The sequence below is a fragment of the Ambystoma mexicanum genome, chromosome 6p (genome assembly GCF_040938575.1).
Source record: "Ambystoma mexicanum isolate Mex_15411 chromosome 6p, UKY_AmexF1_1, whole genome shotgun sequence".
Taxonomy (NCBI): domain Eukaryota; kingdom Metazoa; phylum Chordata; class Amphibia; order Caudata; family Ambystomatidae; genus Ambystoma; species Ambystoma mexicanum.
Genome location: NC_090935.1, coordinates 1,089,425,446 through 1,089,443,409, shown reverse-complemented (window position 1 = coordinate 1,089,443,409; position 17,964 = coordinate 1,089,425,446). Strand labels below are relative to the sequence as shown.

At 45.5% G+C, this 17,964-nt stretch overlaps 1 protein-coding gene across 3 annotated transcripts in view; it reads right to left on the bottom strand.

Annotated features, from left to right (window-relative positions):
- Nucleotides 1-17,964, bottom strand: part of ZNF367 (zinc finger protein 367) — a 273,586-nt gene that overhangs the window by 46,962 nt on the left and 208,660 nt on the right. For all 3 annotated transcript variants that reach the window (XM_069625692.1, XM_069625694.1, XM_069625693.1), the window contains one exon: nt 2,755-2,893. In XM_069625692.1, the coding sequence (XP_069481793.1) occupies nt 2,755-2,893 (139 nt within the window). The remainder of the gene's footprint in view (nt 1-2,754; nt 2,894-17,964) is intronic.

The window sequence follows — 17,964 nt, the reverse complement described above, 5'->3', positions numbered from 1 at the left end:
CAAAACCGCGATCTTACTAGGCCCAGTTACATTGAGAATGTGCAAGTGCATGGAAAAGAAGTGGAAAGTGCGAAGCAGAGGAGAAGCCAATAATAAAGGCAACACACATTGTAGTGCAGGCAGCAATTTGCAAGTGCTAGGTTTAAAGCAGCAGACAGGGTAGGTCTGATAAGTGCAGGGAAAAAAAAGGGGGGGCTATATGGGTAGATACAGACCCCAGTGCAAGGGGTGGCCCGGAGGCAGTGCGGGGGGGTGGCATGGTAAGCAGGTACCTGGGCCCAGAGGACAGAGGGTGGCCAGGTGCACTGTGCCAAGGGAGAACAGGTCAGCAGGAGAGAGGGGGAGCGAAGACAGAAGAAAAGGAGGATGGTCTTGAGGTGCTTCCGGAACCAGAGATGGTTCTCTTCAAGTTTTAGAGTGGCAGGGCGGCTGTTCCAGAGGGAGGCCCCAGCCGAAGACAGATCTACACCCAGCTCGTTTTTGAAAAACGACTGACCCTGAGGGAGTTCGAGGTAGAGGAGCAAAGAGCTGTATAATTATACAGAGACTTGTGCCCTCAAAGACTACATGCAATTCGCCCAGACTACCCAGACCGGTGCTGGCATGGCTGCAGATATATCTGGGAGATTTAGCCCACATGTGGTGGCACTGCCTAATCATACAGACCTATTGGCAAGAGATTTGATCGAAAATTAAGGGCAGTCCGCTCCCCATGTGCCCGCTGAACATCCTATTTGGGGATTTTCTGGAAGATGGCACGCTTCCAATGACCGGGCCCAAGGCAGAACTGATCTCCATTACTGATGGCCACAGGGATTACCTGTACACGCTTTTGGAAGACAGTGAGGGCCCGTACATCTCTTACTAGTGGGTGAATGTGTGGGAGATGATGGGGATGGAGAGTTCCTTGCAGGCCGAATGCTAAAATTCTCTCGGACCTGCGTCCCTTTTCCGGATTATGTTTGACAGGGAATGTTCTTCCGCCCAGTGTTACTGAAACACCTAGCTTTGCAGTAGTCTTACATTATGCGTGAGAGGTAGCATAGAACACATAATGTCATTGTTCTCAGTCGTGTGATATTTTCCTTTTTTTCTCTCTTTTGGTCTGTTGGGGGATTTGCTCGTTTGACATTCTTACAAAATTAAATTTGGAAGTGAATTGTGGCTTTGATCTTGTTCTATGTTACATCTTGTAATGTACACAAAGTTTCAATAAAAATATGTTGCAAGTAAACAAAAATCACAAGGAACAAGGCTGCCAGTCAAGAGGTAGAAGGGGACATAAGGAGGGAAGGAGGAAGAGAAAATGAGAGTCTTGAGAAGCTTCTGGAACTTAAGGAGATCAGGCTCAAGTCAGAGGGCAGGGAGGCCATTCCAGAGAGACACCTGCAGAAGAGAGCTCCACCCCCACTCTCTGCTTGGAAAAGCGTCTGATCAGCAGAGTTGGAGCAAGAAACCTGAAGGGCTCTAGCAGGGAGGTATTTAGGGAGCGAGAGTTTGATGTAGCGGAGCCCCAGAATGCCTTGTGGATGATGCAGAGGGTCTTTAACGTGATCCTCGCAGCAACCAGGAGCCAGTGGAGAGATTTTAGGGCTGAGAGATGCAGTCCCTGGGCTCGAGTCCAAAGATAAGTCTCCCAGTCCTATTCTGGATTAGTTGAAGGAGGCAAAGGAAGGATTTGGGAAGATAGAGGAAGAGGCTGTTGCAGTAGTCCAGCCTAGAAAGGACCAGAGCTTTGGAGACATTAAGTTTCTGGGGGGGAAGTTGAGGAAAGGGAGAATGCCTCGGAGGAGGTACCGCTGGAAGTGAGCCTTCATGGCAAGGTCTGATGTGAGGAGAGAATGAGATGAGTCGAAAAGGACACCAAGGTTTTTCGCTTCACAAGAGGGAGGGGGCCATTGAGGGCGGTCAGAAAGAAGGTGGGGAGGGAGCTGTGGTACCAATGAGAAGTATCTCAGTCTCACTGGCATGAAGGGAGAGATTGTTTGTAGAACACCATGCCTGAATAGCAGTCACAGTTGGGAATCAGAGGAAGAAGTGGAGGTAAGATTGAAGGAGAGCTGCATATCGTCTGTATAACACTGGAAGTGAGGAGTGAAGGCGGAGATCAAATGGGCTTGGGGGGCAAGGTAAATGTGGAAGAGCCACGGCAAGAGGGTAGAGCCATGGATGATGCCGCAGGTGGAGAGTGATAGAGAGGAGGGCCCAGTTGAACCTGGGATGGCCAAAGAGGAAGGAGTTCAACCAGTCCAGGGCCAGATCCATGATACCAAGGGTATATCAGAGCCGGTTTAAAATGGAGGCATGATTGACCGTATCAAAAGGCAGGAGGAAAAGTCAAGAAGGATGAGAACGGAGGGAGAATAAAAATAAATAGCAGGTGAATCATTCTTTCTGTAAGACTGGAAGGCGCAGTGTAACCTTATCGTTTTGAGCCTTATTTCATCAGAAGATTAACTTGTAAGCAATCCCACCAAGGTGAAAACGAAACTCATTGAGCTTGATTGGATCAAGAACAGATCCTTTAATGAATGATTCAACGCTATTCCGGGCTATCTGAAAAGAAAAAAAAATCCATCAAGTGTGTTTAGAAATGATTTGCTGCAGGTGAAATGAAGCCTATATCCCACAGAGAAGTTATGGGAGCCCAAGATAAAGTTTGAGGTCTGAGACTTTGTAGATTTTCAACTTTAACCATTGAAACATTGATTTCCTATAGGGCTGCAGCTTTAAGATCGCAGAAGGTACACTCACTTAGATAGCCACTCAGCAACAGCCTTATTTTCTGCAGCCTGGCTTTTGCTTAGATCGTCAGTGGGCTCTTCCCTCTTCAGTCTTGCATAAGGGTGCTTCGGACAATGACGGTTTGCATGTGTAAAACGACTGAAACAGCCTACAAATAAATGTAGAAAACAAACGGCATCAGAGGCACAGTAATCACACGAGCCTTCATTCTAAAAGAAAATCAATGAAAATTAACCAAGCTGCCTTCACCAGTAACAAAATGTTACTCGTCTATAAGAAAGCTTGCCTAGCCTGGAGTATGTCACATACATTTTTAATACTATTGATGTCAATAGAAGAATCAAGGTCAATGCGTGCAAAGTTAGACACAAATCAATCCCCCTCATTAGTTTTTCCTTGAAATCCAAGATCGTGTTGGCACATGTTAGCTGTTGCAGAAAACCCTAGAGTGAAGGATGCTGTATATGAAGCATCTGAGCATCAATCTTAGAGTTCCACTCACATAATGCAAGCATCACCTACGTTCCTATGCTATGTGGCTGCTTTGGGGAGGGTGTAAAACTCAGTCTATAGAATGATCTGATGACTCGGGCAGGAGAAGGACCCAAGAACTATCAACAAACCCGATTATTGCTGAAGAGTGGGGAGCAATCATGAGAGTGGTTGCAGTTGGGAAAGGTGAAGCATAAGCATTAATGTTTCTCCATTCTAGGTTTAACCTGGCCCCCTCAGAATAAGGACCGAGGCACATCCAAAATTCATAAAGGAACACTTTGCAACGAGGTGCTACACAGATTCAGTGAACCCTGCTCCCCATCCAAAAGATGGAGAACGGTGTATCCAAGTGCGGGTGTGCCACTCATGGTTTTGATGTGGCAGCCTGCTGACATGGATTCCATGTCCAGTTCCCCTGAAAATTTAGAGGCAAGCGTGTAAATGGCATGTTGAAAGGTACACTCCCACAAGCCTATCGGTAGTATGGACATAGAAGGGTGTTTTCTACTACCTTGTTTGGCTTTAGACCTAGGAATGTGGCACGGACCTCCAAAAACGTGATGCGTTTCGCTGTCTTTACCCAACAAATGTGCAGAATGATAACGGCTTTTTACATTAAAAAACCCACATTCAATTTAAAAAATAAGAAAAAAAAAAAAGGGGGGGTTTGCAAAATACCCTAAGAAAAACGGAGAATGTTAAGCTGAAAACATGCAGTGCTCAGGCCGATTGATGTTATTTGGCTGAATTTGAACTGCCAAATGTGTTTTTACTGCCAAACGTTTGGGAGGGAGATCCCCCTGCACATTTCTGCATGCCCATCCCACCATTTAACTATTTGCAGCATATGAAGCCACACCACAAATCCACTCAGGCATCCTGCTGTTGAAAACAAATGAGACGATCTGCAACTGCCAGCGATTATGAGCTGCAAGGCCAGATCGCCTTAAAACAGTAGTGGTCTCCTTCCAGGTTTGCACAGCACATTGAAAAAAAGCACAAGCAAATTGACAATCTAAAAAGGACACGCAATGGGTTCGGTTACAGCACATTATTTGGGGAATCAACTATAAAATAGGATTCAAACACGTAGCTCCAGGAAAGAGGTCCAAACTCCAATAATAACAAGTATTCAATTCAAAAGCAAAGGCTTCTTAGGAAAAAGCAGTTCAAGGATAAAGAGTGGCAGCCGGAGAAATTCAGGAAAAAACATACAAAGAAAATGGAGAAAAAAAAATGAAAAAGGCACCTGTAAGCCAAAAGTAGGAGGCAGACAGGGAAAAGGAAAAAACGAGACCGAATACTAAGGGCAAGAACAAGCAAAAGCTTCAATGCACTGAACGAGGTGGGGCAAAACCACATACCAGGCGTTGAGATGCGAGAATCCTCTCTTTGCAAGTTGTGTATATGGTGTACAAAGTGGAAAACGATTCTTTTCCAAAGACAGCAACACTTGTGGAAGAATGGATTTCTAGCGGTCAGGTTATCTGCCATACTGGAAGAATAAAATGGTGCCTGCGTTCTGCGGGGATAATCGCCACGAAGACCAGAGGGACCATGGTTGGTAAGTCATGACAGCAAGTCTCTTCCGAAAGCTGGCATAACCCCTATGCCCGGATGTAGTTGAAGGAATCTTCAGATAAGAATGGGAGCATGTACATAAGAGACTGGTTCCTGTGAACACTCGCTGGGCGGATAATCTTTCCACTCCATGTATTGCAGAAGTCTTCTTCGGTAGCGTGAATCACAAAGCCTGGATGCTTCTGTTCCATTTGTTGGTATACTGGAAGAGGAGGCGGTGGAACATGGGCTTAAGGTAAGGGGGGAAATGTATGGTTTTAATAAGGATACATGGAAAACTGGATGAATTCTTTTCCATGTAACTGGAAGAAAAAGGCAACAGGAATTATTCTTTTGGTGATGGTAAATGGTCCGTAGTGGCGGGGAGACAGCTTAGTGGGATGGAGATGTCTCAGGAAGTATTTGGAAGAGAGCCAAACCGCGTCTCTGACGTTAAACAAAGGACTGACTTTCTGTTTGTCAGCTAAGCGTTCGATTGTTTCTCTGGCTACTTCCAGATGTTTTTTGGCTTTTATGTGCACAGAGGTCAGATCTGAAATCCACCTCTCCACAGATGGTATATTGGATTGTTCTGGTAACATTGATGGGAATACAATAGAGTGAAATCCATACGTACAGTAGAAAGGACTGGTTTGCAATGAGGAATTAATGGTTTTATTATAAGCAAGTAGCAACAAAGAAACCCAATCACCATCAAGATTGGAGAAACATCGAAGATATTGTTCGAGAGATTGATTGACTCTCAGGGATTCCATTGCTGCGGGGTTAGAGGGTAGTAACCTGATAAGGCCATCTTTATACCTAGTAACTTAGAGTTGTGCCAAAAACCTGGGTACATATTGTGTACCGCAATCAGAAAAGATTGAAGAAGTCAGTCCAGCAAACTGAAGATGTCCGTAAGGAAAACGGACACCATTTCAGCCGCTGAAGGCAATTTGTACAAAGGGGTGAAATGGGCGAAATGGGCAATTCTGGTTAATGTATCCATCAAAACCATGATGCTGGAACATCCTTGGAAGGAGGCATATCAATGATGAAATCTGTGGCTATGATCTGCCAGGGTATGTTCGGGAGAGGAGTTTGCTGCAGGAGTTCCAAAGGTTTATCTTTGGGTGTCTTGCTTGGAGCACACACTAAGCAAGACTTGACATACTCTTGTACTGAATGAGCCATTCCGGGCCACCAGAACGGTCGCTGAAGGTTCTGCAAAGTGGCGGAAATGCCACAATGACCAGCAGGCAAGTAATTACACATTTGTAAGGCAGACCTTTGTGAGGAATTTGAAGGAAGAAAAAGACTACCATCCTTGAACAAATAGTCATTCTTTTTATACAAACCCCATGAATGGCACATGTGTTGCCATTCATGTGATCTCCGAGTGTCCTGTCCCACTTGTCGCAGAAAAACAAACACATGATTCAACAACACTTTTCTGAAAAACTAAGGTATGAAACAGGGGACATCAATAGATGGTCTGGTTGTCTGGATAGTGTGTCTGCAAGGACCTGGAAATGTAATTGTCCAAAGAAATAAGCCCAACCGGCTTGTCAACTATTATGACATTCCATGAATTGCAATACCAGTACATTTCTGTGATCAGTCCTCATTTGTACAGCATGTACTGAACTCAAGGGGTCTCCAGTCCAGAAAGGATTTTCAGATGGCAAGTAGTTCCTTTTCCAGAACTGAATGTTTTTCAGACTCGGGAAGGGTCCTTGAAAGATAGGCTATAGGGTGTTCTTTACTGTTTTGTGTCCGTTTTAACACCGCTTCAAACACAGCTTCTGAAGTAGTCTCCACAATAAAAAGCCTGAAGGTGTATGGTTGTCAAAGTATAGGGGCTTCAGTAAACAAGTTCTTTAGTGTTCAGAATGCCTGCTATTGTTCCGAGCACCATAAAAAAGGATAATCCGTCTTTAGAAGACTAGAGAATCCAGGAATGAATTGGCCATTAAAGTTAGCCAAGCCTAACGAATGACTGAATTTGTTTTACGGACGTAGTTGATGTGCAAGTTGTGATCGCCGTGACCTTACATGGATCCATACAAATACCAGTTTGTGAGATGACGGAACCCATGGTCGTGCAATGAAACTGGCGCTTCTCAGGTTTTGCCAATAGATGGTTATCACACAGATGGGCTAGTACATTCTTTACAAGTTGATGTCTTTCGACCGTGCGTGAAAAAACAAGGTTATCATCCAAGTATACTATTACATATTGAAACATGCCTGGGAACACTCGGTCCATAAAATTCTGAAAAAATAAAAATATATATATTTTTTTTTTTTAAAAAAGCAGGCACATTCATCACACCAAAAGGCATTACTAGATATTCATAGTGCCCAGTTTCCATTCATTGCCGGACCCAATAGTTATACGTTGATAGGCGGCCCGAAGAACCAGCTTGGAAAAGATAATGGCTCCTTGGAGGACCTCCAATATAGCCGCAATTAGTGGTTAAGGAGATTTGTCTTTTTGCAGGACTTGATTCAAACCACAGTAGTCAAGGCAAGGTTGTAACTCTGGTTTCCTTCTTTGGGACAAAAAACAATGACACCAGCCGGTGACTTAGATGGACAAATGAGTCAGTTCTATAGGTTTACAACCAGGTATTCCTTCAGTGCTACTTCTGGAGCTGATAATATAAACATCTGCCCAAAAGGGATTATGGCTTCTGGTAAGGCCTCAATCGCACAGTCTTCAGAGCGATGTGGAGGTAGATTATTTTCTAGAGACTCTGAAAAGACATCCTGGAACTCTAGGTATTCAGGAGGCACGTTATGAACACGAGACCGACTTGGCCATTCCTTCTGATAGGGAGGTACGCAGTATCAATGCTGTGGATTCCTGTAGGCACTTAAACATGCAATATTCCGAAAAAGAGTGTGCCTGCTGGCCAATTTATATATGGATTGTGGCACTGCAACCAAGGAAGTCCCAGCACAACAGAATAATGTGCAGCCTTTATTATATCAAAGGACAAGACTCCAGTGTGATGAATGATTGAACAGTCCACACCACTTGTATTTAGTTATGGAACCTGAAGAAAGAGGTTCCCCGCCAATCCACTATGGTTTGAGCTTTTTCTTTGGCTTTGAGAGATTTTTATGAAAGGTAGCCCAGGTGTCATCCAAAAACAGGCCCATGGCTCCGCAATCCACCAAGGCTGGAACAGGTATGGGTTCTTTATCTTTGAACTTTAGCATGACCTTTAAAACCACAGGAGATGTCTGAGCGGAGGACTCCAATGATCAAGAAGAATTGGAGCTGTTGTACTCTTTTTCCTTGCTCCATTTAGGAACAGGAGCTTGCGTTTCCAGACTGTCGAGGCGGCACAATAGGACAGGTACGGATCATATGATCGGGAGAAGCAGAATACAGAATCAATTCTTCAGCTCCTCTGTGGTCAGGGGACAGCAGAGAGTTCCCAACTGCATAGGCTCTGGTTCATTTATTGGTGAAGAACTTGCACTTGTAACTGGAGGTACGCCCCTGGGAAATTACAGACTTTTTCGGCTTTCCTTTCTTGAATGCGGAAATCTATTTGTAAAGATAGGTCAACAAGCGCTTGAAAACTGTCAGGTCTAGCAACTCTGGCTATTTCATCTTTCACTTCCTCATTTAATCCACACCTAAAAAGCGTGAAATATGCACTTTGAGACCAATAGGCTTCTTTGGCCAGTTATTTAAACTTAGAAACATAGGTTAACATGTCTTGTGATCCTTACCTCCTCAGATGGGCGAAGGCGGAATCCATAGTTTGGTTTGAAGCGGTTACTAGGGGGGGGGGGAAGAGGAGGAAGTAGGGCCCTTGTTGGCCTGGCAGCAATTGGTGACCTCTATGGCAAACCCTCACCAAGACAATAACGAATCAGAGGACTCTGATGAGTGCACAAGCACTGCGATACCTGATAATGCTCCCATAGATTACGTGAGTGTGCCGGCTCTAGTTTGTGGGGAGGGAGGTTGGGAGGAGGATGGAGAATTATACTGTATAATGTGATGGTTTGATGTGGATTATGTACGTTCTAAACAGTTGTAATGTGTGTCATTTTGTTTGGTTTTATTGAAAATAAAAATAAATAAAAACATGTCTTGTGATCCTTGCTGGAAATCAAGTCGTTTTGCCTGGGCTGAAAACACTGCCTCTGGCCGGTCAAACATTGCCTTAAATGATCCAAGAAAGGCAGCGTAGTCTAAGAGAGGATCTTCATTTGTAACCAAAGGCATTTCCCAAGACAAGGCGTTTCTGATCAAAGGAGATGCAGCAAACCAAACCTTTGCCCCATCAGAGGAATAGAAACCGGATTTAAATGTAAAATGAATATGACGCGAGTCTAGAAATTGCCATAACTTTTGTGGGAAGCCATCTTATTTCTCCAAGGCAGTACCCAATGCAAGACTCTCCTAAGTAAGGACATCACGGGTCAATACCATTTCTCAGAGAGCAGCATTTTCTGCATTTCTGTGGACGGTTCCTGCATGCCATGTAAGATCTTGAACTGGATCCATCTTTTCTGCTGCAATGGTCTTTTGGCATCTGAAACGTTCATGATCTTCAATTAATTGGCTCACCCGATTCTTCCTGCGTGATACCTTGGAAGTAGAGGATCCGTTATGAGATTTTAGTTGGGTGTGGGTGTCGTGAAGATAGCGTTGAGACTCTCCATACGCCACCCTGCCCAATAGGTGATATTTCCAGGAGGGGTATCGTCGGGAGTAGAGCGACAAATAACAGGAAAAACCTATCCACACAAAGGAAAAAAAAATAACTGACCAGCAATTACTTAAATAGCTGTTTGCAAGGTTGATGGTATCCAATAACAGTCAGCCAAAAATGTAGCTGCAGGAATGAAGTCCAAACTCCAATAATAAAAATGATCCAATTCAAAAGCAAAGGCTGCTTAGGAAAAAGGAGTAAGGATAAGGAACGGCAGTCAGGGAAACTCAGGAACACATACAAAAGGAAACTGAAAAAATGTAAGGCACCTGTAAGCCAGATGTAGGAGGCAAACAGGGAAAAGGGAAAAAAAAAAACAGACTACTGCGAGGCAAGAACAAGCAAAAGCTTCAATGTGCTGAGCGTGGCAGAGCAAAACCACATACCAGGAGTTGAGCCGCGAGGATTTGCTCTTCCTAAGTTGTGTATATTGTGTACGAAGCGGAAACTGATTATTTCCCAAGCACGGGAACACTAGCGCTGAAGAATGAATTCCTAGCGGTCACCTTATCCACTATATAGTAAGAAAAATGGCACCTGTGATCCGCTAGCATAATCGCCACGAAGACCAGAGGGGCCATGGCCGGCAAGTCTCAACAGACGTGCACTGCAGGTTTATGTTCGGCTTCTCAAAAGCAAAATGTGAAGGTCTGGAGAACCGGTCGGTGGGACAAAATCCAAATTAGACAGTTCAAAGAGGCACCCAAAGGTAGAAGCTGGTGTGCTTGTAGGAACAGTATTTACCTCCTCCTGGGTCAAGACTTTGTGGAAAACCTACAGAGACAGACATCATAATGTAGGCAGAGGAGCAGGATTCAAAACTCACACCGAGACCTACTTGTACCCTGCATGTTTTGGGAATAAAAGAAAGGATGCAAAGTGCGTCAGGAAGCAGGGACAAACTATCAGGATAGTGCAGTGGAGCTCTACTAGGATACAGCCCCCTCTTCCTCTGGCTCGGAGAAAGAAGGCCAAGCTGATCATTGACACTGATCCAACAGAATAGGAGTTATGGGTGAGCATTCCTTTTCGGTTTACAGTTTCACCTGAAAACAAAGAAGTGTTGCCAGCGAGGATTAATAGATACAAAGGGAAGGGAGATTTAATTGCTGACAGGAGTACCCCTCCCAGGAGAAAACAGGACAATAGATTTAAAACTGGAGCGACCTGGAGTGCAATTAGCTTGGATCCAACGACTTGCTCAGGCCCCCCTCTCAGGATCTTCACCTACAAAAATAACCACAATATGAAATATTGACTACCAAATACAGTTCTCCAGCACTAATGTGCATGCTATGCCTAGTAGTTTGGCTGGAAATCCTTGGTACATTAAGCACCTAAAAATAAAAATAAAAAAAAAAAATACAAAAAAATAAATAAATAAACTACTGTAGTACTTGATTAGCCTTAATTCAGAGCATCTGCTCTCGACCACAGGACGGGGTGCTCCCTTTAGGTCCGCCCCCAGAGACGGAGTCCGGTAACGCATGCAAAGTGCCCAATATGGAGCCTCCTAGGAGGATGACAAGCGGGTTGCAAGTGAATCTATGAAAGCTTCCATTGCTGAAGAAATGTAGTTAGAGGCATGTAACTTTATTCAGCATTTGATCTTTCATAAGTTGACATGCTGTTAAATAGATTACAAAGCAGTTAAAAATTCATGTACAAGGCAGGAAGGAAGCAAGAGCTACACCTTACACAAACAGGCTACACAGGACTGACAATCCAAACTTGGTTTCCTCTGTCCCCTACTTAACACAGTAAATAGGGTAGTACATGCCTTGTCCCTAGTGCAATGCACTTTGAGCCCTAAGTAGAGGCCAGACTTGCTTTTTTGTGACAAAATCAATATGCCCAACAACTGTCTGGCAATGCCCCCCTGTGTCTACCACATCCTTCTGTTCTAACTGCATCTTTTTTCTCTCCACCAAAGTTCACTCAGCCGTTATCTCCTGCTACACCTTTCGGTCACAAGTTCCTTTTCTATGGTCCCAGATTATTAAATTGATTAGTCTCCAGACTGCAGGCCTGATGCACAAAAGTGCATAGGCCAACACACAGTGTGGCCCGCAAGTCCTGCGGGACGGGGACTACAACTGTCAAAGTAGCAACACATTGAAGGTAAGGCGATGGGGCAGTGGTATGCCAGGTGCATGGTAGCGGGGAAGAGATGCAGAGCTACATAGTCGCAAGGAGGACGACGGGAGGGGCCTGAAAATGATATCGGAGGGAAGGGGGAGATGGAAGCAGCCTTTTCCAGACAGCACGCCACAATATTGCTCTTTCGAATGGATTGTGTCCTCCCACGTATTCCTCATCTAGGATATTCGTATAACACTGCTACACTGCATCGAGAAAAATAAATCTCGGCAGAGGGCGCTGTGCACGAGGTTGTGGCGTCAATGTCCCTCGACGGTCTCTGTAGCGTGTCAACTTCGCCAGCAGTGTAAGTAGCTTGTGCTGTGCCCGTTGACTTCAGTTCTGTTTTTCCGATAGCTTTGCCATCGAGTTAATGGCACGCTTTGCATTTTTCTCAGGAAAATGTCATCATTTTAGACCCCTTCTACTCCGAAGACAGGGTTTAAAAAGTATTGACTACAGTTCGAAAATGTCAATCACAGACCCTCACCATGTCTGCCTTTGTTGTTTAGGTTCGGATCATCGGACCAGTGACTGTGGCTCCCGTCAGTCGATGACGGAGAAAGCTCTTCGTGAACGAAAAGGTAAATTGGCAGTGGGGCGGGAAGCTTCTAAAGCCTCTTCGAAGAACCATAGGAAGTCTGGTGAGTTGAAAGACTCGGATCGGCACAAGCACTTAAAAATAGGTCTCGTTCTAGGAGTAGATCGAGATGATCTGTCTTCTTCCAAGAAGGCAAAGAGGAGACAGATCGCCCTCTTCTTCAGACCCCTCTACCGAGGCGATACGATGTCCGACTAGGTCAGATTCCCCGAGAAAATGGGAAGAATTTAGAGTGCACATGATGAAGGTCTTTGAGAATGCGGCCCAACCCCCTCAAAGAAACCTTGTAAGAGCCAGACCCCGGTCGCTCCTTTGGACGACGCAGGAACGTCAAAAGCTACTTCGGCCAAGACCAGTAGTAGGGCGGAAATTAGACAATCTCCACCCGACGTGTAAACGTCAGAGGTTCCTCTAGTTGAGTGATTCTCCAACACCGGCTAAGAAGCACAAACCATCGAAGCATTCGACGAGCTAATCGACGCTGAAGCGAAATAAGACATTGACTTTGATATCGAAGTAGTCCTGGACATCTTGCAAGATTACTTCGATTCCCTTGAGGCAAAGTCAAGAGGAAGAAAAAAGGTACACCCCTTTACCAAGATCAGACCTTTTAAAGTGCATGTCCTCTATTTTTGAGGAAGAAAGCGCCTCAGGATATTTCTCCATTGGGAGTAAAATTTGGTATTAGAGATGTACCAGAGGAATTGATTGACCCAGAGTCTAGAATGAGAGATCTTTGTGACACCCTTCCAGTGGCATCAATACATCACCAGAGTTAGAATTTACAAAACCTGATCCTGCAGAGCATGCAGACTCAGGGTACAGGAACCCGATGAACAGGGTTGCTGACTGTATGGGTTGGGGTAGATCCTAACGAACCTGTGAACAGGATGATATGACCGACATCCTGGATCAGGGCCCCCAAAAGGACCCAGTTCTTCCTTTTCATAGGGCTCTTCAAAGCACAGTGGTAGCAAACTGGGAGGCTCCCGAATCTGGGTCAGCAGTCAATAAGAACTTTCCAAGGAATATAGACCAGCAAGCTGTGGCCGATTATCTTAGTAAGCACCCTACGCCTGAGAGTCTAATGGTCCAAGCTGCAACTTCCACAAGACAATCAGCCCATCCATCCATCTATCCCCCCGGATATAGATAAAGTGGACGATTGGGCTCGCAAGGTGTTTACCTTGGGCAGTATGGCCCTTAAGTCCGCTAATGTTACCTGTACCCTGGCCAGGTTCACCCATACCCTGTGGGATTGGGTTACGGCAGCGGCTGATCATATTCCCGAAGGCGAAGAAAGGGAAGGTTTTCTGAATATTGTTAAAGATGCCAAGGAGGCAATGGGAGAGTGTCTCCAATCAGAACTGGATACTGCTGACAGCATCAGCAGATCCATGGCTGCAAGCACAGTAATGTGCAGATTTGCGTGGTTTAGGAAGTGAGGGTTTGCACCAGATGTGCAGGTCAGACTACTCAACATGCCTTTTGACGGCTCTAGGGTGTTCGGCAGTAAAGCTGATGAGCTAAGAAAAATTGCAGACCTTCAAGGCAGCGGCAAAGTCCCTTAGCGCCTCTATGCTCAAAAACCTTATTCGGGCTCGTCTTCCTGGAGAGGTCGTTCTTTTCGATACTATTCCTCATTTGGTAGAGGAAGAGGACAGGCCGCACAGAAAGGTAAACTAAATGTCCCTTGTGGTGGACGAGGAGCGAAATCAGCCTCAGCAGCGGCATCTTTGCCCTCAGCCGCCTCCAAGTCACTGAGACCTTGTCACACAGGACCTTGGTGGGAAGCAGATCGCTCAGCATCTGAACGAATGGCGGGGCATTACTTCAGATGCTTGGGCAATGGAAACAGTAGCTCAAGGTTACTGCCTTCCCTTCCTAAAAAGGCCTCAGGACGGTCCACTGGGAACCAACTCTGTCAAAATTCCAGAGCCGCTCCTTGTGCAGGAAATTTTAACCCCGCTAGAGAAAGGTGCAATAGAACATGTACATGTAGCAGAAAGGAACAAGGGTTGGTACTCCCCTTTCTCATCCCAAAGAAGGACGGAGGATTGAGACCCATCTTGGACTTAAGAAACTTGAACAAGTTCCTCAGGAAAGACAAGTTCAAGATGGTAACCCTTTCTCAAATCCTTCAGGCTCTTCACCTCCAAGACTGGTTGGTATCATTGGACCTTCAGGATGCTTACTTTCATGTGCCAATCCAGCTCAAGCACAGGAAGTACCCGAGGTTCGCTGTTCTCACTGTCAGTTTCGAGTTCCGTCATTCAGACTGACCTCCGCCCCAATGGTTTTCACCAAGCTGATGGCGGTTGTGGCAGCGAGTCTCCGGGAGGGGGGAATTCACAACTACCCCTACCTGGACGATTGGTTGATCAGGGCTTGTTCCCCCGAACAAGCTCAGGAACATCTCTCAACCACCTGCCACTCCTTACACAGACTGGGCTTCTACCTCAATTACAAGAAGTCCCATATGGTACAATTACAAAGACTAATTTATCGGAGCAGTCCTGGATACTTCCTCGGGCAAAGCCTCGCCTCCCGAGGTGAGAGCTCATCACATTCTGCAGATGGTAAAGTTCCAGAATGCCCAGCATCTGCCGGCCTTAGATTTTCTGAGGTTGCTCGGCCTCATGGCATCCTGCATTTTTCTGGTGCCGGAGGCCCGATTGAGGATGAGATACCTTCAATGGGCCCTCAGGACTCCGTGGTCCCAATTCTCAGGGAATATGTTGGATCTTTGACAAGTTCCAAGCAAAGTTGCTCAGGACCTTCTATGGCGGGCTTGCAATGACAATATCCTCTGGGGAGACTCTTTTTGGCAACCATGGCTGGAGAGAACAGTAGTGACAGACGCCTCACTGACAGGGTGGGGAACCCACATCAACAATCTGACAATCAGCAGTCGTTGGTCTCCATCGGAGTCCAAACTACACATCAGCCTTTTGGAGCTGAGGGCAATCAGACTAGCTCTCAAGGCCTTCTTGCCCTCTGTATGGGGAAAGAATGTGCCAATAATGACGGACAACAGAGTGGCCCTGTACTACCTCAACAAGAGAGGTGTAGGGTCACTACCACTGTGCAGAGAGACAATGCAGCTCTGGTTCTGGGCAATACAAGAGGGAATCTCTCTGTCCGCAGTTCACCTAGCCAGAGAGCAGAACACAGCGGTGGACGCTCTGAGCAGGCAGAGCCCAGTGTCCCACGAGTGGGAACTAGCTCAGGAAGTCCTTCAAGAGATCTCAACTCTTTGGGGAACCCCTCAAGACTATCTGTTCGCAACCAGTCAACAGGAAGTACAAACTGTAATGCTCAAGGGAATTTCCTCCAAGAGGAGATCTAGGAGACGCGTTTGTGGTGGGCTGGAAGTTTCCACTTCTGTACGCGTTTCCTCCAGTCCCCGCGATTCCTCATGTAATCAGGAGGTTGAGAAAGTTCGGGAAAACCATGATCCTAATTTCCCCGGATTGGGCCAGGAGGACGTGGTACTCTGACCTTCTGGACATGTCCATCTGCCCTCCAATAAGTCTTCCACAAAGAGCGGATCGATCTCTAGCAAGAGGAAGGTCGAGTTCTCCATCCAGAGGTCAAGACACTCAACTTTCAAGCATTGGTTTCTGAGAGGTTGAGAAGATTGGGACCTCCCAGATGACGTAATGGAGATTGCCTTCAGCCAGAAGGCCAGCAACTAAATCCTTATACCAGTGTTGTTGGAACAAATTCAGTAACTGGTGCAAGGATAAAAATGTGGACCCTTTTCAATGTGGCACGCCTATGGGGCTATCTTTTCTGCTACATTTGGCCAATCTGGGGCTCCAGATTGGAACAATAAAGGGATACCTGGCAGGTCTTTCCATTTTCAAGAGTTCCTCGGAAGAGGTTTCCCATCTCAAGATTCCATTGGTTATTCAATTTTTGAAAGGGCTCACCAACGTGTACCCTCCACTACCGTTTCATGTTCCTACTTGGAATTTGAATCTTGTGTTGAAATTCCCAACTTGTACACCTTTTAAGCCTTTACATTCCTGTCCTTTAAGGCTTTTAACACTTAAAATTGCCCTTCTTGTGGCTTTAACATCAGCCCGCAGCGTTGGTGAGTTACAAGCCATCTCATGCAAACCTCTGTATACTACCTTTCACAAGGACAAGGTGGTACTTTGAGTTAAGCCTTCTTCCTTACCAAAAGTAGTTTCTGATTTTCACTAGGTCACAAAAAAAAGAACACTCCCAACCTTCTACCCTCCTCCTCATTTGGGCAAAGAAGAGGAGAGGTTACACAGATTGGACCCAAAACGGGCTCTCAGTTTTATATAGCAAGAATGTCAAAATTCCTCCAGGATGACCAACTTTTTGTAGGTTATACTGATCATAAATTGGGATTAGCTGTGACAAAAACTATATCCCGCTGGATTACTTTGGCTATTGTGGACTGTTACAGGTTAGCCGGGAAAGACCTGCCGAAGGGCTTTGTGCCCATTCCACGAGGGGTATGTCAACTTCTGTGGCTCTTCAGAGGGGAGTCCCTGTAGTTGATATCTTTTCAGCTGCAACATGGACATCAATGCATACTTTCGTTATGCATGACTGCTTAGACGCCTATTCTTACCATGAGGGATTGTTTGTAAAAGCTGTACTGCATTCTATCCATGATAAAGCTAAATAGTACTCCCACCTCCTAAATTATCACTGCTATGGCAGTCTATCATAGATAAGAAATACTTGGGAGGACACAATCCATTCGGTGAACAAGTTCCTTACCAACTGTAACGTTCTTTCAACTGGATGTTCCTCCCACGTATGCCTCATCGCCCCTCCCATCCTACCCCGCTGTACAATTTACGTGGTTAACACTTTGCGTTCACGAAGAGCTTACAGTCTGGGGCACGACTGAATGGTTAATTGATTATACAAAAAAAACAGAACTGAAGTCAACGGACGCGGCACAAGCTATTTCTACTGCTGGTGACATCAACACGCTACGGAGACCGTCGAGTGACATCGACTCCACAACCCTGTGCACAGCACCCTCTGCCGAGAATGTTTTCCGATATATCAAAGCTGGCGGGATAGGAATATCATAGATGAGGAATACGTGGGAGGAACATCCAGTCGAAAGAACGTTACAGTTGGTAAGTAACTTGTTTTTCTATAGCAATATTCTGACCTAGATCCCATTAGAGTTCTTGAAAGGGCTATTCAGAAGGTTGCCTTTAGAAATTAGGGTAAAAATAGACAGGAGTACTTGGAAACAAGACCTGGGGACCAACTGGCTGACAAGGTATGGGACCTTGTCTGGCTAAACCTCAGCAACATATGCAAGCTTTCAAATCAGCAGAACTGCAGTTTACAAATTATATATAGGTGGCACTAAATAAGGTGCAGGCTACATTAATTCCACTCTACAAAATCAGATTGGAATCCTTCTCCCCACTTTTGGTTGGAAATTGGATGGTGAATGTGCCAGTTCCTGATGCTCCACCTGCTTGTCCTAAATGGGTTCTCTGAACCCAGCAGAGATTGGCAGACACCTGTTATTTATTATATCTGGAATTGCTTTTGGCAGATAACTGCATTTCTAGGTGTTGGAGAACACACGATCCTTCAAATGTGGTTATCCAGCTCATGTCAAAACTGCTACAGAGAAGATTCACAATATAGGCAACACATTTCTCTGGG